We start from the raw sequence: 25632 nt of genomic DNA on the forward strand, positions 1-25632 counted from the left end.
GTTATAACTATATGAAGAAATGTTATAAGTATATGAAGAAATGTTATAACTATATGGAGAAATATTATAACTATATGGAGAAATGTTATAACTATACAGAGAAATGTTCTAACTATACAGAGAAATGTTATAACTATATAAAGACATGTTATAAGTGTATGAAGAAATGTTATAACTATACAGAGAAATATTATAACTATATGGAGGAATGTTATAACTATACAGAGAAATGTTATAACTATACAGAGAAATATTATAACTAAATGGAGGAATGTTATAACTATACAGAGAAATGTTAGAACTATACAGAGAAATGTTATAACTATATGAAGAAATGTTATAAGTGTATGAAGAAATGTTATAAGTATATGAAGAAATGTTATAACTATATGGAGAAATATTATAACTATATGGAGAAATGTTATAACTATACAGAGAAATGTTCTAACTATACAGAGAAATGTTATCACTATACAGAGAAATGTTATAACTCTACAAAGAAATGTTATAACTATTCAGAGAAATATTATAACTATATGGAGGAATGTTATAACTATACAGAGAAATGTTATAACTATACAGAGAAATATTATAACTATATGGAGGAATGTTATAACTATACAGAGAAATGTTAGAACTATACAGAGAAATATTATAACTATATGGAGGAATGTTATAACTATACAGAGAAATGTTATAACTATATGAAGAAATGTTATAACTATATGGAGGAATGTTATAACTATACAGAGAAATGTTATAACTATACAGAGAAATATTATAACTATATAGAGGAATGTTATAACTATACAGAGAAATGTTATAACTATACAGAGAAATATTGTAACTATATGGAGGAATGTTATAACTATACACAGAAATGTTATAACTATACAGAGAAATGTTATAACTATATGAAGAGATGTTATAAGTGTATGAAGAAATGTTATAACTATACAGAGAAATATTATAACTATATGGAGGAATGTTATAACTATACAGAGAAATGTTATAACTATACAGAGAAATGTTATAACTATATGAAGAAATGTTATAAGTATATGAAGAAATGTTATAACTATATGGAGAAATATTATAACTATCCGGAGGAATGTTATAACTATACAGAGAAATGTTATAACTATACAGAGAAATGTTATAACTATATGAAGAAATGTTATAACTATATGGAGGAATGTTATAACTATACAGAGAAATGTTATAACTATACAGAGAAATATTATAACTATATGGAGGAATGTTATAACTATACAGAGAAATGTTATAACTATACAGAGAAATATTATAACTATATGGAGGAATGTTATAACTATACACAGAAATGTTAGAACTATACAGAGAAATGTTATAACTATATGGAGAAATGTTATAACTATACAGAGAACTGTTATAACTATACAGAGAAATATTATAACTATATGGAGGAATGTTATAACTATACAGAGAAATGTTATAACTATACAGAGAAATATTATAACTATATGGAGGAATGTTATAACTATACACAGAAATGTTAGAACTATACAGAGAAATGTTATAACTATATGGAGAAATGTTATAACTATACAGAGAACTGTTATAACTATACAGAGAAATATTATAACTATATGGAGGAATGTTATAACTATACAGAGAAATGTTATAACTATACAGAGAAATATTATAACTAAATTGAGGAATGTTATAACTATACAGAGAAATATTATAACTATATGGAGGAATGTTATAACTATACAGAGAAATGTTATAACTATACAGAGAAATATTATAACTAAATGGAGGAATGTTATAACTATACAGAGAAATGTTAGAACTATACAGAGAAATATTATAACTATATGGAGGAATGTTATAACTATACAGAGAAATATTATAACTATATGGAGGAATGTTATAACTATACAGAGAAATGTTATAACTATACAGAGAAATATTATAACTAAATGGAGGAATGTTATAACTATACAGAGAAATGTTAGAACTATACAGAGAAATGTCATAACTATATGAAGAAATGTTATAAGTGTATGAAGAAATGTTATAAGTATATGAAGAAATGTTATAACTATATGGAGAAATATTATAACTATATGGAGAAATGTTATAACTATACAGAGAAATGTTCTAACTATACAGAGAAATGTTATCACTATACAGAGAAATGTTATAACTCTACAAAGAAATGTTATAACTATTCAGAGAAATATTATAACTATATGGAGGAATGTTATAACTATACAGAGAAATGTTATAACTATACAGAGAAATATTATAACTATATGGAGGAATGTTATAACTATACAGAGAAATGTTATAACTATACAGAGAAATATTATAACTATATGGAGGAATGTTATAACTATACACAGAAATGTTAGAACTATACAGAGAAATGTTATAACTATATGGAGAAATGTTATAACTATACAGAGAACTGTTATAACTATACAGAGAAATATTATAACTATATGGAGGAATGTTATAACTATACAGAGAAATGTTATAACTATACAGAGAAATATTATAACTATATGGAGGAATGTTATAACTATACACAGAAATGTTAGAACTATACAGAGAAATGTTATAACTATATGGAGAAATGTTATAACTATACAGAGAACTGTTATAACTATACAGAGAAATATTATAACTATATGGAGGAATGTTATAACTATACAGAGAAATGTTATAACTATACAGAGAAATATTATAACTAAATTGAGGAATGTTATAACTATACAGAGAAATATTATAACTATATGGAGGAATGTTATAACTATACAGAGAAATGTTATAACTATACAGAGAAATATTATAACTAAATGGAGGAATGTTATAACTATACAGAGAAATGTTAGAACTATACAGAGAAATGGTATTACAATACAGAGAAATGTTATAACTATACAGAGAAATGTCATTACAATACAGAGAAATGTTATAACTATACAGAGAAATGTTATTACAATACAGAGAAATGTTATAACTATACAGAGAAATGTTAAAACTATACAGAGAAATGGTATAACTATATGGAAAAATGTTAGAACTATACAGAGAAATGTTATAACTATATGGAGAAATGTTATAACTATACAGAGAACTGTTATAACTATACAGAGAAATATTATAACTATATGGAGGAATGTTATAACTATACAGAGAAATGTTATAACTATACAGAGAAATATTATAACTAAATTGAGGAATGTTATAACTATACAGAGAAATATTATAACTATATGGAGGAATGTTATAACTATACAGAGAAATGTTATAACTATACAGAGAAATATTATAACTAAATGGAGGAATGTTATAACTATACAGAGAAATGTTAGAACTATACAGAGAAATGTTAGAACTATATGAAGAAATGTTATAAGTGTATGAAGAAATGTTATAACTATACAGAGAAATATTATAACTATATGGAGAAATGTTATAACTATACAGAGGAATGTTATAACTATACAGAGAAATGTTATAACTATATGAAGAAATGTTATAAGTATATGAAGAAATGTTATAACTATATGGAGAAATATTATAACTATATGGAGAAATGTTATAACTATACACAGAAATGTTATAACTATACAGAGAAATGTTATAACTATATAAAGACATGTTATAAGTGTATGAAGAAATGTTATAACTATACAGAGAAATATTATAACTATATGGAGGAATGTTATAACTATACAGAGAAATGTTATAACTATACAGAGAAATATTATAACTAAATGGAGGAATGTTATAACTATACAGAGAAATGTTAGAACTATACAGAGAAATGTTATAACTATATGAAGAAATGTTATAAGTGTATGAAGAAATGTTATAACTATACAGAGAAATATTATAACTATATGGAGAAATGTTATAACTATACAGAGGAATGTTATAACTATACAGAGAAATGTTATAACTATATGAAGAAATGTTATAAGTATATGAAGAAATGTTATAACTATATGGAGAAATATTATAACTATATGGAGAAATGTTATAACTATACAGAGAAATGTTCTAACTATACAGAGAAATGTTATCACTATACAGAGAAATGTTATAACTATATGGAGAAGTGTTATAACTATACAGAGATATGTTATGACAATACAGAGAAATGTTGAAACTATACAGAGAAATGTTATAACTAAATGGAGAAATGTTATAACTATCCGGAGGAATGTTATAACTATACAGAGAAATGTTATAACTATACAGAGAAATGTTATAAGTATATGAAGAAATGTTATAACCATCTTTAATGATCCTGAACGTCTCTGAGAGTCCTCACCGACGACGATCTCTGAGTTTAATCACAGAATATCCAACCTCAGCAGTTATTTTCATCCTGCAGCTGCAGACCAGGTCACTTTTAATGTGATTTTAACTCTGACCCTGCTGCAGGTTCAGCCTCTTCACCACACATCTGACACTCCATGTGGTTAAGAATTAACCAGTTCACTATAGAGATCTGAGATTTTTATTTACTGAAGGCTGTAAAATTAAATAATTTTTCAGTTTTTTTAGATGAAACAGTCCCGTTTCAATGATAGATTCAGTTTTGAAAGTATGGCTCCTGAATTATTATTATTATTATTATTATTATTGTTATGATTATTATCATCAATATTATTGCAATAATAATAATAATAATACTTATTATAATTTTTGTTATTGCTGTGAATGCTGAAGGCATTCACAGGTATTGTTATTCTGCGCCAAAATTCTTTACATTTATTCTTAATCTTCTTCCGCTCACTTTTTCGCCGCGCTACTCCTCCCGCAAAATTCAACCCATTTTCACCGTTCAAACTTCAAAACCTTCAGCCTAATTAGGACACGGCTGCTATGACTTTTCTAAGACTTCTTCCTCATACTTTCTGAGATATTCAGCGATTTCCAAAAAAGTTGGGACCATAGAAATGAATGGGCGGAATGTTCAGAGAGGCTTCAACTGCCACATTTCACACATCTTCTAACCTCCATTCAAAACCCTATAACTCATTCATACTTTCACTTACAGACTTCATTCAACCTCTAAAATATTCACAAGACATTCAGCTATTTCAGAATGATTCAGCTCCTTCATATCTTTCATTGTTTCTTCACAGCGATCCTTCAAAGTCACTTCACCATTTCTCTCCTCTCACTTCTCACCCCATTCATTTCAATGGGAAGGACCTTCTGGCAGTTAATTAAGCTAGAGTGGCACACTCTAACTTTCTACAGAATTTTCTGTCCCGAACAAATTCTCACTGAAGCCACAAATCTAACACCACAGACATAAAAAATATATCAAAATGTAGCAAATCTTGTCCTGCTACTGTGGAACCAAGAACCAAAGCCATATCATGCACAGTTTTAGCGTGAGAGGACCAACTGTCCCAAGAAAACGGACATCTGCTCCATCTGCTGCAATGTTACAGAAATAGGCGGTTTTGCCAAAGATGCCAAAAAGATGCCCGTTTTTAGATCGCCCCCCTGGCTTCATTTCTCGCACAATCAACACCAAAATAACATCACTGCTAGTTCCAAGCCTGCAGATGCTCACGCCGAAATCCGTTTGATGATAGCATGTACGGTTTTCGCACACAGAGAGGAGAAAGAGACTGTGTTTACAAGCAAAATCACCCAAAAAAGCTCTCTGTTCTAACAGGTCTAACTGATATTAGTGCGCATGTGTGCTTCATGTGACCAGTGAGGCGTGACCATGCAGGCATTAATTACCATGGCAACCAGGCAGACACAGAGGGCTGGGTGGAGCCTAGTCACTAAGAGTGAGGAGGATGGACCTGTCATACTGTTTCCACTGTAGATCCAATTCTAACTCCTCATTTCTCACAGATGGAACTGCTCTCTGTGATCACTGATGATGATGTCATCACTGATTAACACACATGAAGCCCTCAGAGAGTTCTGATCACGCACACACATGGAGCTGTCTGTCTTTAACAGGATGGTGGGTGGCTTCTCATCCACATACAGTCCCCCATAAAGTCGTTAATGACGTCAGTCGCCAAAGACAGCCACACATATATCCCATATGAAGTGAATGGGAGAGATTGTGCATTAGTGTGTGTGTTAGCGTGTGAAGCACGCACACGTGTGTGTTTGTGTGTGTGTCTTACAGATGCAGGTTTGTTGAACATTACAATAAGCTTCTGGCCTACAAACTTCATTCCCACTGTTAGCAGTTTGGCGTCAGCCATTCAAGATTACAGTGAGCTTCTTTCTATGATTATTCAGACCCACTTTAACTGCTCACTGCCAGCCATTCACGATAACCTTTAGGTTGTTTCTCAGAGTTTTCAAACCCACCATTAGTAGCAGACATTCAATAATTCATTTACCTTCATGCAGGGATTTTTTCAACCTAGCATTAGCAGGTCGGCGCAGCCGTTCAGCAAATCAGCATTCACAGCGCAGTTTCTTCAGAAATTGCATTCTCTAGTTACTATGATACTTCTACTACTATAACTACTATTAAAAATGTTATAATAATTATTACAATCATAACTGCAGTCATTATTGTTATCATTATAATAATCAGATAATCTATTTTTTTGTTTGTTTTTGAGATCGCAGTTATAATAAAACAAAATCTGAGTTTTTAGAGATCTCCACTGATGGACAAGCAGACTGACAATCATATTCTCCTTATGTATTTAGATTATTGGAATTATTTGTTTTTTATTCTACCAAATCTTAATTGGACCAAATATGATTATTATCATGCATTTATGTGATTTAGTTACTTTTTAAGTATTTAATCTATTTTTTTCTTACATTTTTGATCAATTTATTTATTTTTATTTTGTATTTATTTATTACTTATTTATTCAGTTGTTTTTACTAAAACTTTTTTATTTGTATTATTTATTTGTAAAAAGATTCACTATAAATCATGTTTTTTCTTTATAAATTATTTTTGTTAACATTTTTTTACTTGTTAAAGTTTCTTTATTTTTAATTTTAATTGTTCATTGATGCATGTTTATTGTAATATTTTTATTTTAGTTAGTGTATGCCTTTTTAATAGAATATTTTGGGTTTTTTTAAGATAAGTATATTTATTTTTGTATTATTTTATTTTTCCTCATGTATATGTATTTTTATTTTTTAGTTTTTGTTATTTTTGTTCATATATCAAATATCTTTTGAAATAATTTAGTCATGTTTGAAGTTACTAACTTTTTCTTCATTTTTAGTTCAGATTTTTTGCATTTTATTTATTTTTTCTCCATTTTAATGTTTTTTAAGATACATTCTGGGTCTTTGTGTGCTTTATTTATAGAGGAGGAGAGTAGAGAGATGGAAACAGAGGAAGGGGCAGAGGTTGGGCTTAGAGCTGGTCTACCCACGTACCCGGGTGCGCCCTAACCACTAGGACCTCTAAGCTCCTGGTGACCTACTGGTCCCAGTCTTATAAACTTTATTTAAATAACAGAAAAGACATTCGGCTGTATCCTAGCATCTACGTTAGCACAGGTGTTCATTTTTAAAGTATTTTATGGTGATGTCAGTGATCCTGCAGCACAGGTGTTCATTTCTGCTCCCTTTACCCACAGAAACCTCAGAAACCACTGAAACCACTGAACCACTGAAACCACAGGAGCACAGACATGTCTGAGAGAGCATCAGTCTCTGATGATGAGTTAGAATCTAAAAATGAAGAATTAAACTTTATTTAGCAGTGGTTTGGTTAGAGGAGGTCTAAGACAACACCCTGCTGCTGCCCCCTAGTGGTGATAGATCCACTGTTTAAATGAGGCAGTATGTCATCAATGAATGAAGCCTTCCTCCTGTCAGTATTAAACCCTTGTTTTCATCCATTCATCCTGTCTTCTCAGAGACTCAGACCATAAACTCGTCTCATTCCTGCATGAACAGAAACGTCCTGGAACATTCCTGCTGCAGAATCACGTGAACGCTTATTAACGCAGAACAAGAGCCAGTCTTCGACGACACAAACAGTGTGTGAGGTTTTTTTATTCCCAGGAGGCCCTGAGACAAAAAGACGAGGGGAAAGAGGAGGGGAAGACAGAGAGAGAGAGGAGAGATGAAAGGATGAGGCAGAGAGCGTCAGATGAAAGCAGCTGCATCATTAAAATAATCATGTATAATTGAAGGAACATGGCTGCTTCTCTGCTGGGAATCAAAGGCTGGGAGAGGAGAAGAGAGGCGCCAAAAACACCTGAAAGTCACGCTTTGTGCTGCACACAGAGGAGGGAAACATGGGCAGAGTATGGCTGAAAATATACACAAGACAAGGGGGAACGTGCATGAAACACAGGGCCAGTGTGGCTGAAATATACAGACAACTAGAGAGAAATATGCATGAAACACAGGACCAGTGTGGCTGAAAATATACAGACAACTAGAGAGAAATATGCATGAAACACAGGACCAGTGTGGCTGAAAATATACAGACAACTAGAGAGAAATATGCATGAAACACAGGACCAGTGTGGCTGAAAATATACAGACAACTAGAGAGAAATATGCATGAAACACAGGACCAGTGTGGCTGAAAATATACAGACAACTAGAGAGAAATATGCATGAAACACAGGACCAGTGTGGCTGAAAATATACAGACAACTAGAGAGAAATATGCATGAAACACAGGACCAGTGTGGCTGAAAATATACAGACAACTAGAGAGAAATATGCATGAAACACAGGGCCAGTGTGGCTGAAAATATACAGACAACTAGAGAGAAATATGCATGAAACACAGGGCCAGTGTGGCTGAAAATATACAGACAACTAGAGAGAAATATGCATGAAACACAGGGCCAGTGTGGCTGAAAATATACAGACAACTAGAGAGAAATATGCATGAAACACAGGGCCAGTGTGGCTGAAAATATACAGACAACTAGAGAGAAATATGCATGAAACACAGGACCAGTGTGGCTGAAAATATACAGACAACTAGAGAGAAATATGCATGAAACACAGGACCAGTGTGGCTGAAAATATACAGACAACTAGAGAGAAATATGCATGAAACACAGGACCAGTGTGGCTGAAAATATACAGACAACTAGAGAGAAATATGCATGAAACACAGGACCAGTGTGGCTGAAAATATACAGACAACTAGAGAGAAATATGCATGAAACACAGGACCAGTGTGGCTGAAAATATACAGACAACTAGAGAGAAATATGCATGAAACACAGGACCAGTGTGGCTGAAAATATACAGACAACTAGAGAGAAATATGCATGAAACACAGGGCCAGTGTGGCTGAAAATATACAGACAACTAGAGAGAAATATGCATGAAACACAGGGCCAGTGTGGCTGAAAATATACAGACAACTAGAGAGAAATATGCATGAAACACAGGACCAGTGTGGCTGAAAATATACAGACAACTAGAGAGAAATATGCATGAAACACAGGGCCAGTGTGGCTGAAAATATACTTTACTGAAAGTATTTTGTGCTTTATGTTAGATCATGTTTCTAGTATTTAGTTTGACTCCTTGTGTTTCATGTCTAGTCAATTGTTTCATGTTTAGCTTTACTCCTTGTTGTTTGATTTATTCCCTGTGCTTCTTGTTTAATTATTCCATGTTTAGGATTACTTCCTGTGTTTCATGTTCAGTTTTCCTCCCTGTGTTTGAGTTTCATTCCTTGGTTCTTTGTATCCTCCTGTGTTTTCAGTGTTTCTGTAGTTTAGCTTCTTGACTCCAGTTTTCAGTCCTCGTGTGCTTCTTGTGAAATGTTCCGTGTTTCCTGTTTTACTTTGTAGTTGCCTTCCCTTGTATGTGACTCCAGTTTTGCTTCCTGCTTCAGTTTCCCTCCTGGTTGATTACCTTCACCAGTTCCACCTGTGTCTGATTGTCCACACCTGTCCTCCGTTGTTAAGCTCTCTGTCTCCCTGCGTCTGTGTCGGTTCATTTGATGTCTTCCCCGTTCTTACTCCTGTTACTCCTCGTGCTCCTGTGGATTCTGATTTTTGGAGTTTGAGTTTTGATTTGATTCCAGTGTTTTAGTTAAGTAAGTTATTTTGTTTGTTTGTTTTATTAAACCTTCCTTAGTTTATCTGCATTTGGGTCCCTTTTGAGTTTTTCCTGAAACCTGACAGAGAGAAATATGCATGAAACACAGGACCAGTGTGGCTGAAAATATACAGACAACTAGAGAGAAATATGCATGAAACTCAGGCATTCTGAACACAAATGCACATACATTGCAGGGTTTTTTGGGTATATATAAATCACAAACATGAGGGGAAATGCACATCTAACCTTGGAGCTGTCAGATGAATATGAGATAAAAGAAGAGGGCATTTATTATTATAGTGATGTAAAGGACCGTTAACACTGGCCAAAAATATATTCTACAAACATCCAACAGAAACCATTACTAGCTAGCTGAAATCATCCAGGTAGAGACTATTTTAAGGTAAAAACGCTTAAGATTTTTTATAGCTTTCATAGCATCCACACTGCAAAACTTAAACTCTTCAGCCCCTCCTTTCAAAAGCTGCAAAAATGTTGTTTTTCTCAGAGGCTGTATTAAAGCATATTCATGGAGAGTCTGGTCTTGTGTTATTGATGTTTGTGTTTTAGTCATCGATCATGCTGCGCTGAGCCTCTGAGTCTGTTAATAACATCCCTCTCCTCTGTCTGCAGGTGATTTATGCTCTGAACACCAAGAACGACGAGCACGAGGAGGAGATCGAGTCTTTGAAAGAGGCCCATGAGGACGAGGTACAACCGCACAGCAGAACACCTGTAGAACACCTACACCTGTAGAACACATTAGAACACCTGTAGAACACCTGAAGGACACCTTAGAACACCTTAGAACACCTGTAGGAACCTTAGAACACCTGTAGGACACCTTAGAACACCTTAGAACACCTGTAGGACACCTTAGAACACCTGTAGGACACCTTAGAACACCTTAGAACACCTGTAGGACACCTTAGAACACCTTAGAACACCTGTAGGACACCTTAGAACACCTGTAGGACACCTTAGAACACCTGTAGGAACCTTAGAACACCTGTAGGACACCTTAGAACACCTTAGAACACCTGTAAGACACCTCAGAACTTCTTAGAACACATGTAGGACACCTTAGAACACCTGTAGAACACCTGTAGAATACCTGTAGAACACATTAGAACACCTGTAGGACACCTTCGAAAACCTGTAGAACACCTGTAAAACACCTGTAGGACACCTCAGAACACCTTAGAGCACCTTAGAACACCTGTAGGACACCTGTAGGACACCTGTAGGACACCTACATCTGTTGAACACATTAGAACACCTGTAGAACATCGTAGAATACCTGTAGAATACCTGTAGAATGCCTGTAGGACACCTCAGAACACCTTAGAACACCTGTAGGACACCTTAGAACACCTGTAGAACACCTAAGAACACCTGTAAAACACCTTAGAACACCTTAGAACACCTGTTGAACACCTGTAGGAGACCTTAGAACACTTTTGAACACCTCAGAACACCTCAGAACACCTTAGAACACCTGTAGAATACCTTAGAACACCTTAGAACACCTCAGAACAACTGTAGAACATCTTAGAACACCTGTAGGACACCTTAGAACACCTCTAGAACATCTTAGAACACCTGTAGGACACCTTAGAACACCTCTAGAACATCTTAGAACACCTGTAGGACACCTTAGAACACCTCCAGAACACCTGTAGAACATCTTAGAACACCTGTAGGACACCTTAGAACACCCTAGAACACCTGTAGAACATCTTAGAACACCTGTAGGACACCTGTAGAACACCTGTAGGACACCTCAGAACACCTAAGAACACCTTAGAACACCTGTAGAACACCTGTAGGCCACCTCAGAACACCGTAGAACACCTCAGAACACCTGTAGGACACCTCAGAACACCGTAGAACACCTGTAGAACACCTGTAGAACACCTGTAGGCCACCTCAGAACACCTTAGAACACCTGTAGAACACCTTAGAACACCTTAGAACAACTTAGAACACCTGTAGGACACCTTAGAAAACCTGTAGAAAACCTGTAGGACACCTGTAGAACACCTGTAGGACACCTCAGATCACCTTAGAACACCTGTAGAACACATGTAGGACACGTCAGAACACTGTAGAACACCTCAGAACACCTGTAGAATACCTGTAGGACACCTCAGAACACCTTAGAACACCTGTAGGACACCTACACCTGTAGGACACATTAGAACACCTGTATAACACTTGTAGAATACCTGTAGGACACCTCAGAACACCTTAGAACACCTGTAGAACACTTGTAGAATACCTGTAGAACACATTAGAACACCTGTAGGACACCTTAGAAAACCTGTAGAACACCTGTAAAACACCTGTAGGACACCTCAGAACACCTTAGAGCACCTTAGAACACCTGTAGGACACCTGTAGGACACCTGTAGGACACCTACATCTGTTGAACACATTAGAACACCTGTAGAACACCTGTAGAATACCTGTAGAATGCCTGTAGGACACCTCAGAACACCTTAGAACACCTTAGAACACCTGTAGAACACCTTAGAACACCTGTAGAACACCTAAGAACACCTGTAAAACACCTTAGAACACCTTAGAACACCTGTTGAACACCTGTAGGAGACCTTAGAACACCTTAGAACACCTCAGAACACCTCAGAACACCTTAGAACACCTGTAGAATACCTTAGAACACCTTAGAACACCTCAGAACAACTGTAGAACATCTTAGAACACCTGTAGGACAACTTAGAACACCTCTAGAACACCTGTAGAACATCTTAGAACACCTGTAGGACACCTTAGAACACCTCTAGAACACCTGTAGAACATTTTAGAACACCTGTAGGACACCTTAGAACACCTGTAGGACACCTTAGAACACCCTAGAACACCTGTAGAACATCTTAGAACACCTGTAGGACACCTTAGAACACCTGTAGGACACCTTAGAACACCCTAGAACACCTGTAGAACACCTTAGAACACCTGTAGGACACCTTAGAACACCTGTAGGACACCTTAGAACACCTGTAAGACACCTTAGAACACCTGTAGGACACCTTAGAACACCTGTAGGACACCTTAGAACACCTGTAGAACACCTGTAGGACACCTCAGAACACCTGTAGAACACCTGTAGAACACCTGTAGGACACCTGTAGAACATCTTAGAACACCTGTAGGACACCTCAGAACACCTGTAGGACACCTTAGAACATCTTAGAACAACTGTAGGACACCTTAGAACACCTGTAGAACACCTGTAGGACACCTCAGAACACCTGTAGAACACCTGTAGAACACCTGTAGGACACCTGTAGAACATCTTAGAACACCTGTAAGACACCTTAGAACACCTGTAGGACACCTTAGAACACCTCTAGAACACCTGTAGAACATCTTAGAACACCTGTAGGACACCTTAGAACACCTGTAGAACACCTGTAGGACACCTCAGAACACCTGTAGAACACCTGTAGAACACCTGTAGGACACCTGTAGAACATCTTAGAACACCTGTAAGACACCTTAGAACACCTGTAGGACACCTTAGAACACCCTAGAACACCTGTAGAACATCTTAGAACACCTGTAGGACACCTTAGAACACCTGTAGGACACCTTAGAACACCTGTAGGACACCTTAGAACACCCTAGAACACCTGTAGAACATCTTAGAACACCTGTAGGACACCTTAGAACACCTGTAGGACACCTTAGAACACCTGTAAGACACCTTAGAACACCTGTAGGACACCTTAGAACACCTCTAGAACACCTGTAGAACATCTTAGAACACCTGTAGGACACCTTAGAACACCTGTAGAACACCTGTAGGACACCTCAGAACACCTTAGAACACCTGTAGAACACCTGTAGAACATCTTAGAACACCTGTAGGACACCTTAGAACACCTCTAGAACACCTGTAGAACATCTTAGAACACCTGTAGGACACCTTAGAACACCTCCAGAACACCTGTAGAACATCTTAGAACACCTGTAGGACACCTTAGAACACCTGTAGGACACCTTAGAACACCCTAGAACACCTGTAGAACATCTTAGAACACCTGTAGGACACCTTAGAACACCTGTAGGACACCTTAGAACACCTGTAAGACACCTTAGAACACCTGTAGGACACCTTAGAACACCTCCAGAACACCTGTAGAACATCTTAGAACACCTGTAGGACACCTTAGAACACCTGTAGGACACCTTAGAACACCCTAGAACACCTGTAGAACATCTTAGAACACCTGTAGGACACCTTAGAACACCTGTAGGACACCTTAGAACACCTGTAAGACACCTTAGAACACCTGTAGGACACCTTAGAACACCTCTAGAACACCTGTAGAACATCTTAGAACACCTGTAGGACACCTTAGAACACCTGTAGAACACCTGTAGGACACCTCAGAACACCTTAGAACACCTGTAGGACACCTGTAGGACACCTCAGAACACCTTAGAACACCTGTATACGTTATGAGAGTAGGTCACAAAACGTTCAGGTCTCTACTAGCCTCTCTTAGTCCATGGTTGTCCAGGTTCCAGTCTCTGTCCGGTTGATCCATCTCCCAAAGGATCAGTCTGATAGTCCTGTTCCTGGTCAGAGAATGTCTGGACCAATCAGAGTCATTTGAGCAGAAGGAGGCGGGGGCTACCAGTGCTTGTTTACATTTTTATTTCCTGCTGGATTCTAACAGGGTTTTTTTAGCAGTGCTTGCTCCTCATCAGTTCCAACAATGACCTGCTATTTGGTAAAAGTGGAGGAACCATCCCCAACATCGCTGGCTTCATCAGCGTTCCATCCTCTGCCTTAAACAAAGCTCCAAATGTAGATGCCGTAACATTATGTGGCTCCGTTTTCATGTCCGTTCAGGTCCAACACATCGTGACTGAAACCAGAGACAAGATCATGCAGTACAAGAGCAAGATGGCGGACGAGGCCGACCTGAGGCGGAGGCTGGCGAGTCTGGAGGAGTCTGTGGAGCTGCACGAGCACATGAAGAGACAGGTGAGGCCTGCAGGGGGCGACGTGGGGCTCGTTACTGCGTTTAATGTCAGATTCACGTTTGATGGCGGTGATGCAGACGAGTAAGGATCTGGATCTGGACAGAGTTTTAATAAGCAGAGGTTCTGTTGGAACATGTAGGTCAATGATGGAGCCTGAATCACCAACAACTGTCCTCAAACACAGAGATGAAGAACTGAGGCTTGGTAGAACAAAGAACAGAAAGGCTGCAAACACAGCCTCTGAAGTAACTACAGTATTCTCATGGTTTGTTTCCTCCTCTGATAAGTAGACCCCTGACAGCATCAACAGAGTCTCTGGTAAAAATGGTCGATTTTAACCCACCAGCCTCAGTGGCAGGTAGATAAAAGAGAGATTCCAGCGCTGGCTGACAGCAGGGGGCGCTGTGACAGTGATTAATATTGCATATGAAGGTGAGCTTTGGTGCTGGTCGTCACTGAGGAGTTATAATGAATGATACTTTTGGCACAGTGCCGGGATTCGTCCTCCAACTTTGGCGCCTGATCACGCCGCTGCCCTTTGACGTAAAGTCAAGATTCGCACGACTCTAGATCTCCGTCTTGTCCTGAATGAGGACAAAAATTCTGGAGTCAATCTGATAAAACCCTTTGGAGGAGTCCCTTCAGATGTGACACCTGTCAGTCAGCCAGAATTTGACCTTTACCCTTGATGATCTCACTTCCTGTACATTTTTTCTGAATACAGTAAATTAGTTTTCTGTTCATCTGGCCATGGTACATACGTGTGCCAAAGTTCATGCATGTACTTCAAACCAGTGGGAGGGGCTATTCCAAAGGCTTCTAGGGGGCGCTGTGGTGTCGTTCTTTGATGTGCATGCACCAAATCAGTATTTCACTAACCAGGACATTTAGTCCCTTCAGTTTCATTAGAGTCCTCCTCTGAGGTCGGTTCTCAGGTCCTAAAACCCTCTGAAACGTTCCTCAGATCGGTTCTCTGCCATGGTTTTAGATTTAAAAACCCTCAGAGCAGTGATACTCAACCTGTGGCTCTGGAGCCCCATGAGGCTCTGCAGCCACATGAGGCTCTGGATCCAAAGGAGGCTCTGCAGCCCCATGAGGCTCTGGATCCACATGAGGCTCTGGAGCCCCATGAGGCTCTGCAGCCACATGAGGCTCTGGATCCACATGAGGCTCTGGAGCCCCATGAGGCTCTGCAGCCACATGAGGCTCTGGATCCACATGAGGCTCTGGAGCCCCATGAGGCTCTGCAGCCACATGAGGCTCTGGATCCACAGGAGGCTCTGCAGCCCCATGAGGCTCTGGATCCACATGAGGCTCTGGATCCACATGAGGCTCTGGATCCACAGGAGGCTCTGGATCCACAGGAGGCTCTGCAGCCCCATGAGGCTCTGGATCCACATGAGGCTCTGCAGCCCCATGAGGCTCTGGATCCACAGGAGGCTCTGCAGCCACATGAGGCTCTGGATCCACATGAGGCTCTGGATCCACATGAGGCTCTGGATCCACAGGAGGCTCTGCAGCCACATGAGGCTCTGCAGCCCCATGAGGCTCTGGATCCACATGAGGCTCTGGATCCTCATGAGGCTCTGGATCCTCATGAGGCTCTGGATCCACATGAGGCTCTGGATCCTCATGAGGCTCTGGATCCACATGAGGCTCTGGATCCTCATGAGGCTCTGGATCCTCATGAGGCTCTGGACCCTCATGAGGCTCTGGATCCACATGAGGCTCTGGATCCTCATGAGGCTCTGGATCCACATGAGGCTATGGATCCTCATGAGGCTCTGGATCCACATGAGGCTCTGGATCCACATGAGGCTCTGGATCCTCATGAGGCTCTGGATCCTCATGAGGCTCTGGACCCTCATGAGGCTCTGGATCCACATGAGGCTCTGGATCCTCATGAGGCTCTGGATCCACATGAGGCTCTGGACCCTCATGAGGCTCTGGATCCACATGAGGCTCTGGATCCTCATGAGGCTCTGGATCCTCATGAGGCTCTGGACCCTCATGAGGCTCTGGATCCACATGAGGCTCTGGATCCTCATGAGGCTCTGGATCCACATGAGGCTATGGATCCTCATGAGGCTCTGGATCCTCATGAGGCTCTGGATCCACATGAGGCTATGGATCCTCATGAGGCTCTGGATCCACATGAGGCTCTGGATCCTCATGAGGCTCTGGATCCACATGAGGCTATGGATCCTCATGAGGCTCTGGATCCACATGAGGCTCTGGATCCTCATGAGGCTCTGGATCCACATGAGGCTCTGGATCCTCATGAGGCTCTTTTATGTCTTAATTTGAAATATTATTCCTCCAAAAACCTTAATGAAGGGAAACTTGTTGCCCTTTTTCACCATTTTTGCCACTTTTCATCCATTTAAGCGACCTTTTGCCATTTAATACCACTTTTTTCTACCTTTTTCCCATTTTTCACACTATTTTTGCAAATTTTACCCTTTTTTACCACCTTGATCCAATTTTTGCCCTTTTTTTTACAGTTTTTTCTCCCCATTTTTCACCCACTTCATTCTCTTTTTTCCTAGTTTTTGCCCATTTCACCCACTTCTTTGTGCCAGTTTTATCCAACTTTTGCACTTTTTCACCATTTATTTCCACTTTTCACCCAGTTAAGCAACGTTTTGCCAATAAAAACCATTTGTTTCCTATTTTTTGCCTATTTTTGCCACTCTTGACTGCTTTTTGCCTGTTTTAGTCACTTGTCACTCATTTTTTGTCTCTTTTCGACTATTTTGCTGCCTGTTACTCATTTTTTTTGTCACTTCTCGCCCATTTTTGCTGCTCTCTGGCCCTTTTTTCACCTTTTCCTCCCCATTTTTGCCAGTTTTAACCCATTTTGTTGCTTTTTGACCAGTTTTGACACCTTTAATTTAATGTTATTGCTACTTCAAGCTGTTTTGCTTCACCTCTGAGATTGTGGCTCTTGCAAAGGTATTTTTCAGCAGTTTGGCTCTTTGGTTGAGTAACACTGCCTTAGACAGTCAGCAGCCCTCCTCCTACTCCACAGCCTCTGTCGTCCTCTGCATGATCTCTTCATTTGGACTAAACGTTTCTGTGTTTCCAGGATCAACCAGGCTTTATTTTTGGGTCCTATACTTTATGAAGTCATTAAAGGTGTGCCGGTGTTGTGTTCAGGCGCTGGCCGAGTTTGAGATGTACCGTCAGAGGATGGAGGACTCCCAGCTCTGCACCGAGGCCCAGCACACTCAGAGGGTGGTCTCTATGAGCCGAGAGGTGAGGAGCACTGACGCGTGCACGCAGACGTTTACAGGCACGACGATGCATGGAAGAGAGGGTCATGTGACCATGGATCAGGATGTAGAGGGGGTCATCCTGCAGGGCTGCAGAGATTACACGACAGAGTCCTGGTGTTTCCATGTCCTGTTTACTTATCTAGGTTTAAAATCACTCTGGACTTTATTGTTTAGATGTATTTTTGGGTGTGTTATACCTTTATTAGAGAGAGAGAGGACGGGGGGGAAAGGAGCCACAGGTTGGACCTGAATCTGGGCCGCCTGTTTAAATGAGGTGCGCCCTAACCAGGCCTGCTGACTAGAATATCTGAGGCTCTTTTAAAAAGACGCTAAAGCAGGTTATTTATCTGACTGCAGCTCAGGTTAGAAGTCATAAAATAATAGCAGTGAAGTTGAGGATGCAGCCCGTCATCCTGATATTCCACCAAACTGAGACCGCTGAAGATGCCCAGCCCTAGCGTTCCTCTAGGATATCTAAACTCCTGCAGTAACTAACATTCTAACCTGTGTGAACTTTGACCTACATCACATGCTTCATGTTTTATTTTTGCATTTTATTCCCACGTCATGTCTGATCACAGAGATGCTGCAGCAGACTGAGGTAAAGCAAAGGCAGAGATATCAGGGAGGATCTGCTGTTAGCATGTAGCTTAGCACAGGAGCGGACAGTAACAGATGAAACTGTCGGTGTCTGCAGGTGGAGGAGATGCGTCGCGACTTCGAGGAGAAGCTTCGCTCCTTCAGCACGGCTCAGGCTCAGTTCGAGGCGGAGAAACGGCGAGCGCTGGAGGAGCTGAGGGCCACGCACCGTCAGGAGGTGGAGGAGCTCCTCAACAACCAGCAGAACCAGAGCGCCTCGTCCACCGAAGACCAGGAGAAACTGGCCAAGCTGCACCAGCAGGAGGTGGGGACGCAGACACGTAGGATGAGGGAGAGGTTATTCTGCAGCAGATTTTCTACTGTGATCCAGCAGGTTTACTCGCTCCGGCTGTGCAGCTGGATCCAACTGAGAAGTAGAGCTCAGTCTCATGTCATCCTTTTGTTTTACCACGCTTTTATAGGCTGGAGGCTCCATACATCCGTCCATCCGTACAGACCATTCTCTCTCTGCTAGATCTCTAGAAGCCGCTGCAGGATTTTCCTCAAACTTTGTAGAAATGTCCATCAAAATAAATAGGATTCACAGTTTTCCAGAATCGCTGCGCTCTAATTTAGAGTGGTTTTGAGCTGTAGTGGGGAATGCTTCCCCTGATGGCCCTTCAGGTTCCTGGTAGTCGTCATACTGGACCTTCTGGACCCTGATTCAAGGATGAACTGATTAGATTTTGGAGGACAAAGGCCTCTAGGTCTCATCCCCTCTAATGGCCTAGTTGTTTTGGCACGCTGCAAATAAAGTAGTCTAACTTTGGGCCCTAACCACGGCCCCGCCCTATGGTGAAAACTGACGGTTTGCACAACTTTAGGTCTCCATGCTGTGAAGAGGGAGACTGAAGTTGTGCAGTCAGTCAGATAGAATCCCTCTGATGAGCTCCTTAAAATGTGAAACCTCTCCGTTGTGAAAAGTCCGTCCTTATCTGTAAGGAGCTTCTGGTTCATTTTAGAGGATGGTCCTAAGAGAGTTTCCCCTCCATCTGGACCTGGTTCAAGTGTGTACCAGTCCCAGTACCACAGAGATCAGCCCAGACCCTCTTGTTCAGTTATTATATAACCACCAGGCAGTATTTCTAGACCAACAGTTCATCTGAACCCAGACCAGCTCTGACAGGTCTTACTGGGTCACTGAAACCGTGAAAGTTCATCGTAGACTCTCCCCGTCTCTCCTGCTCGTGTTGTCTCACTGTCCCGTGTGCAGGTGGAGGCTCTGATGGAGCGCGTGGAGGAGCTGACCAAGGACAAGGTCCGTCTGGTAGAGGAGTACGAGGCCAAGCTGGCCAAGGCCCAGGAGTACTACGAGAGGGAGCTGGAGGCCATGAGGAGGACTCACCAGCTCACCACGGAGAACCTGCTGGCCTGGAAGAGAACCGAGGTGAGAACATGGCGCCGTAGACACAGAGGTTGGTGGCTCCACCTCTGACCTCTTCCCACTTGATTCTGGGGTGAGGCAGGGGTCCCACACCTGACCTGGCCTGTACCATACCTGGGTACCTGCTTCAAGAGGTGGTCCTGGGCTTGGTTTTGTACTCCAGCATGGTCTGCAGGAGATGGGAACCCTACTGTTCTTGAGTACGGGGACTCAGGAAGGAGAGTCCTAAAGTCAGTCCTAATCTGTCTCTTTAAAAACTGCGCTCAGGATCTGTTGTGTCCCGTCTCGATGATGTCACCTGTCACCTGTGCAGGTGGAGCTGCGTAAAGAGTTCCAGGCTCAGGAGGCGGCTCTGCAGCGCTCGCTGTCCAAACTGAGGAGTGAGCTGCAGAAAGCTCAGGAGGAGGCCAGAGAGAACCGAGACAAGACCAACCGGCTGCAGACGTCGCTCGCCAACGCCGAGGGAACCATTAAGGTGTGTGTGTGTGGGCCTGCATTAACATACAGATGGAACAGCCCCTGTTATTGGCTGAAAACAATCTTTATTTATGAGGAAAATGAGACAGGCTGCAAACTTCTGAGAGGATTTGACGTCAGCTTGCATAAATGCTGCTCTCTGAGCCGACTGTAGCCTCACAGACTAACTCTAGTTTTCATATTTATGTGTTTGTATAAATCCCAAACGAGCTAGAGTCCTGTTTTCATGAATCATGCCTGTAACAGAGGGATCGGTAATATGGGAGACAGCTGCAGACTGTTTTTAGCACCATGAGAAGGTGTTGTAAGGATGTCAGGGTGATGCTCCTGCAGGCAGCTCTGCACCGTTTGGATGTCTGCATGATAATATATGCACATGTGTGCACATGTGTGTGTTTTGTGTGTAGAACCTGCACAAACAGCTGGAGGATGCGATCCAGGACGGGGAGATCTGGGTGATGCAGCTGAAGGACACGGAGTATGAGCTGGAGAGCAGCAGAGAGAGAGTGCAGCAGCAGGCCACAGAGATCCTGCACAAAGCTGGTGAGAAACACGCTCTTCTTCTTCTTCTTCTGCTCTTTTAGGACCTGAGACCAGACCTGCCTGTCTTACTTTTTCTTTTTGCACTGGTCCAACTCCATTTCAGAGAGAATCTTACCAAAGTTTACTGCTCCCCTCTTGTATTTTCTCTCAATAGAAGCAGGATTCTCCCTCTCTGTGTTCTTAGAAGATTGCACTGAGTTTAAATACGGCATGCTTTTGCTCCAAACATCAGAATCTGTGCAGAAATATTAAACAGTGAAAGTTCTCTGGAGAAAAACCCAGAGAGCAGAAAGAATCTGGTTGTAGGCAGGGACCCTCTTGGACCAGATCTTTACCCACTGATGCTGAAACACCTCCAGATTCTTCTGCTTCGGTCTCTCTGAGGTTGAAACCGCCAGCGTCTCAGCGTGGTCCGTCCTGACTCACAGGACTCATCCTGCTGAACTGAGCGCGCTCAAACCGAGAGAAACGCTCCAATCAATGATGCTGCACACAGAGAGGAGCCACCGCCAACACGCATGCAGAGACTGGTTTGTGGCCCAGATTGAGGAGGCTTTCAAAGAATGTGGGTCTAAAAATAAACAGAGTCCAAGGAGAAAACCAGGAGTGGGACTCTGCAGCTCCAGACACCAGGGGATGATGGAGAAACATCCCAACGGTCCTACGAGGCCGAGGTAAGATCCAAGCCAACAGGCTCAGGTCCTGATGGAGCGAGAGATAAATCAGCTCCAGTATCCAACAGGGTTCAGCTTTAGACTTGAACCAAAGACCAGGAGGAAATACTTCAGCTTCTCCTGCAGACGGCAGAGATTTACTGACGGCCAGAAGAATCGAGACCTGATCCAGAGGTTTTATCAGGCAGGAAGAGAAGGACTAACGTCAGGGTTAAAGTCTGCCGTCTGTGACTCATGGTTTTATATTTTTGGTGTGGCTGTTCCCAGGTCAGATCGGCTCCCTGCAGGCCACCCAGATGTCCCACGAGGCGACCATCAGGAACCTGGACCAGGAGCAGAACCGCCTGAAGGAGAAGATCAGCCGATTGGAGGAGGAGAGGGAGGCGGTGCTTAACCAGAGCCAGATGGCCAATGAGCAGCACAAACAGACAGTGATAAAGCTGGAACAGGTAAAGTTAGCCCATTAGACGCTTTATTAACCCTTCATGAACCTGCAGAATAATTTAGATAACCCAATAATCCAAGTGCAGAGCGCCCAAAGTGACCTTCGTCTCCTCCTCCTCCTCCTCAGTCTCTGCGTGAGGAGCACCAGGGCTATGAGAAGGAGCTGTCCAGACTGAGGGCTCACTACGACGAGGAGATGCATCGGTTAAAGGAGGCCCAGGTCAGAGCTCTGGGGGAGCTGGAGGACAAACACCAGGCCATGAGAGAGGAGGCTCAGCAGGAGAAGGAGGAGGAGAAGAAGCTCCTCATAGCGGTGAGTCAGATGGATCATAGAGTTACAGCCATGGTGCTGCTGTAGGTATGAGCTGTTGTTTCATTTAGACTCTCGATAGATGAATCTGTGCCACGCTGACGTGGTTCCTCTCAGAGATAGCTGACAGAAATCCTTCATGAGCTGTGATGATTATTCTACATATATACCAGTGGTTCTCAACGTTGGGGTCGGGACCCTATTGGGGGTCGTGAGACACTGAGAGGTGGTCTCCAGATGCCCTAAAAAACTAAGAATATTATTGAAATTACACTGTTGACACTTGACATTAATTTTGCCAAGTTTTACCACATTTTTGCCACTTAAAACTCATTTTTTCCCGGTTTTAAACCTTTCCACCACTGCTTTTCTGCCTGTTTTTGCCTCTTCTAAACCAAATCTTGGCACTGCCTATTGTTGGCTCTGTTGTCCATTTACTGCTTTTTAAAGGTACATTGTGTAGAATTTGGAATTTTAGCGACATCTAGCATTCAGATTTTAGAAAGAGCCGGTCTGATACCAAAACATCTCATCACTAAGCGACGAGAGCCTGTGAAGACCAAAAAGGATGGTGAGCCTGACGTCATTTACAGCAGGGATGAGGTGAGGGTTTATTCATTCATTTCTGAGACCATTATTTTTATAGATTATAGGTCAGTCTTCTTCTCCACCTGCCTTCCAGGTAGCTTTCAGGACCGGTGGGCAGGTTCGTATTTAAAAATCGCGTTTCGCACTTTCTGTCCCCAAAACGTTGCCGTAGACAACATGGCGCTTCATTATGTCAGCCGCGGTGAGGGCGATAATGTAAATTTAAAAAGGTGTTTTCTAATTTTGTAAAAAGAAAACGAAAGTTTAAAGGGGATGATTGTGCACTGATTTTAACATACTTCACATAAATATATAAACATTATATCCCATTTACACGTTTCTGTTCGGCCAAATGCAGCCAAGTTCTACACACTGTACCTTTAAGCCACATTTTACCATTGATATTCCCATTTTTGCCAGTTTAACCCATTTCTTTCAATTTCTGCCTAAGCCTACCCTTTTTTGCCAGTTTACATCCATTTTTCATCCCATTTCACCAACTTTCCAGCCATTTTTGGCACTTTAACGCCATTCCAACCACATTTTAATCCCCCTTTAACACGTAATATGCTCATTTTTGCAATTTTTTGGGGCTATTTTTGCCACTTTTATCTAATTTTTGGCCATTTTTACCCATTTCTGCTACTTTTAAAATCCAATTTCACCACTTTTTCCACTATTGTTTGCCATTATTAACCCATTTTAGCTATTTTTAACATATTTTAATTCTGTTTTCAACAAAAGGATTTGCATTTTTAAGAGGGCTACTTACTACACAAATGTATTAAAAGATGTGTTACTGTAATAAGGATTTACCACGGTTTAACTTTACAGTGGACCATGATTTTGCTGGTCCCCAGTTTGGCTGGGCCCAGTTTCCCCCCCCTTAATGGGCGGCCTTGTCTCCACATGACTTTTCTACAATGTTCATGGCTGTGTTCAGCCACCTCCAGGTACAGTGGGGGTCCCGGGCCTCTGGCACCTTCTTTTGGGGGTCGTGGGCTGAAAAGGTTGAGAACCCCTGATATATACAACGGTCTTTCTGACCTTTTATATCAGATTTAACAAATCCTGGGGGTGAAGGGCAGAGTGTGATGATGAAGCTGAAAGAGGAAGGTGTTGTATTGTTTCATATCTGATTCTATCCTATGGTTTGGTGAATATTCTATGTTTCATATCTTTTCCTGTCTATTGGATATGACTATTCTGCCTTCAGATTAATAAAATAATGGTGTCATTGATGCTCAGCCACTAACTCTATATTTTGGAGCCATTACTGACTCAGCCTGGGTGATATCACACAGAACAGAAGCATGAATGTTTGTCTCTATGCTGATGACACTCACCTTTACCTGTCAGGTAATATAATGATAAAACCACTTTACCATCACTCAGGAACATTTAAAGGTGGATCTCAGAAACCTTCCTGGTTTATGGACAGCAGATCTGAGGATGTTCTCTTTTAATTCATGATAAATCTGCATCTAATTCTAAATATATTCTTGTATTGTTTTGGTCTTTTATTCTTTCTGACGTCGCTGATGTCTTTTTATTTCCTGTGATCAGAGAGCATCTCCTGGTTAAATATATATAAATATCTACGGTAATCTCAGCATCCACGCTGAGTCCAGAGACGTTTATCCCTGAGGTCACATATATAAAGCTGTTTATATATATATTAAAATCCGCTCTGTTCCCCGTTGTCCCGGCCCCTGGAGTACCGTCCATGAAAGTGGAGCAGTGAAAGTTCAGCTGCTCCGTCCTCAGCTGCAGGCTTTGTTTCTGTGTAATTATGTCCGAGTATTTAAAGCCACATATCCGCTCTGTCTGGCTGACTGCACATGTTTAATTAGGTCAGCATTAAGAGGAGAGACGTCTTCATCTGTGTTCCTGTCAGCCGTTTGTTTCTCTGCTCAGAGATGGAGGAGACGGCGTCACATTTTTACCTCTGGATGAAATATCTTTCACGGCGTGGAATAAACGGTGGTCTTGGTCGGCTCAGAGCTTACTTCGTCCTCTTTCTTCCACCTGGTTTACGGCCGACGCGTTTCTCACCAGCTCCCACGCCGTCGTAGTCCTGAGTGTTTCTGCAGCCATCTGTGATGGCGTTGGACTCTAAACGGATTGTTCTGGATCATTGTTATCTGGAGGAAGCACAAAGACACTGACCCACTCTTCTTCTGTTTACAGTGGGACTTTAGTGCTTGTTCTCTTTGTTTC

General features: G+C 41.0%; 1 protein-coding gene across 1 annotated transcript in view; it reads left to right on the top strand.

The window, feature by feature from the left end:
• LOC121506337 (protein FAM184A-like) overlaps positions 1-25632 on the top strand; it is a 70025-nt gene that overhangs the window by 8604 nt on the left and 35789 nt on the right. The window contains exons 2-10 of the mRNA XM_041782105.1: positions 10690-10767; positions 14942-15076; positions 18235-18333; positions 19051-19257; positions 20206-20379; positions 20690-20851; positions 21261-21396; positions 22338-22519; positions 22642-22827. Of these exons, the coding sequence (XP_041638039.1) occupies positions 10690-10767; positions 14942-15076; positions 18235-18333; positions 19051-19257; positions 20206-20379; positions 20690-20851; positions 21261-21396; positions 22338-22519; positions 22642-22827 (1359 nt within the window). The remainder of the gene's footprint in view (positions 1-10689; positions 10768-14941; positions 15077-18234; positions 18334-19050; positions 19258-20205; positions 20380-20689; positions 20852-21260; positions 21397-22337; positions 22520-22641; positions 22828-25632) is intronic.

The sequence above is a fragment of the Cheilinus undulatus genome, linkage group 24, assembly GCF_018320785.1.
Source record: "Cheilinus undulatus linkage group 24, ASM1832078v1, whole genome shotgun sequence".
Classification (NCBI taxonomy): Eukaryota; Metazoa; Chordata; class Actinopteri; order Labriformes; family Labridae; genus Cheilinus; species Cheilinus undulatus.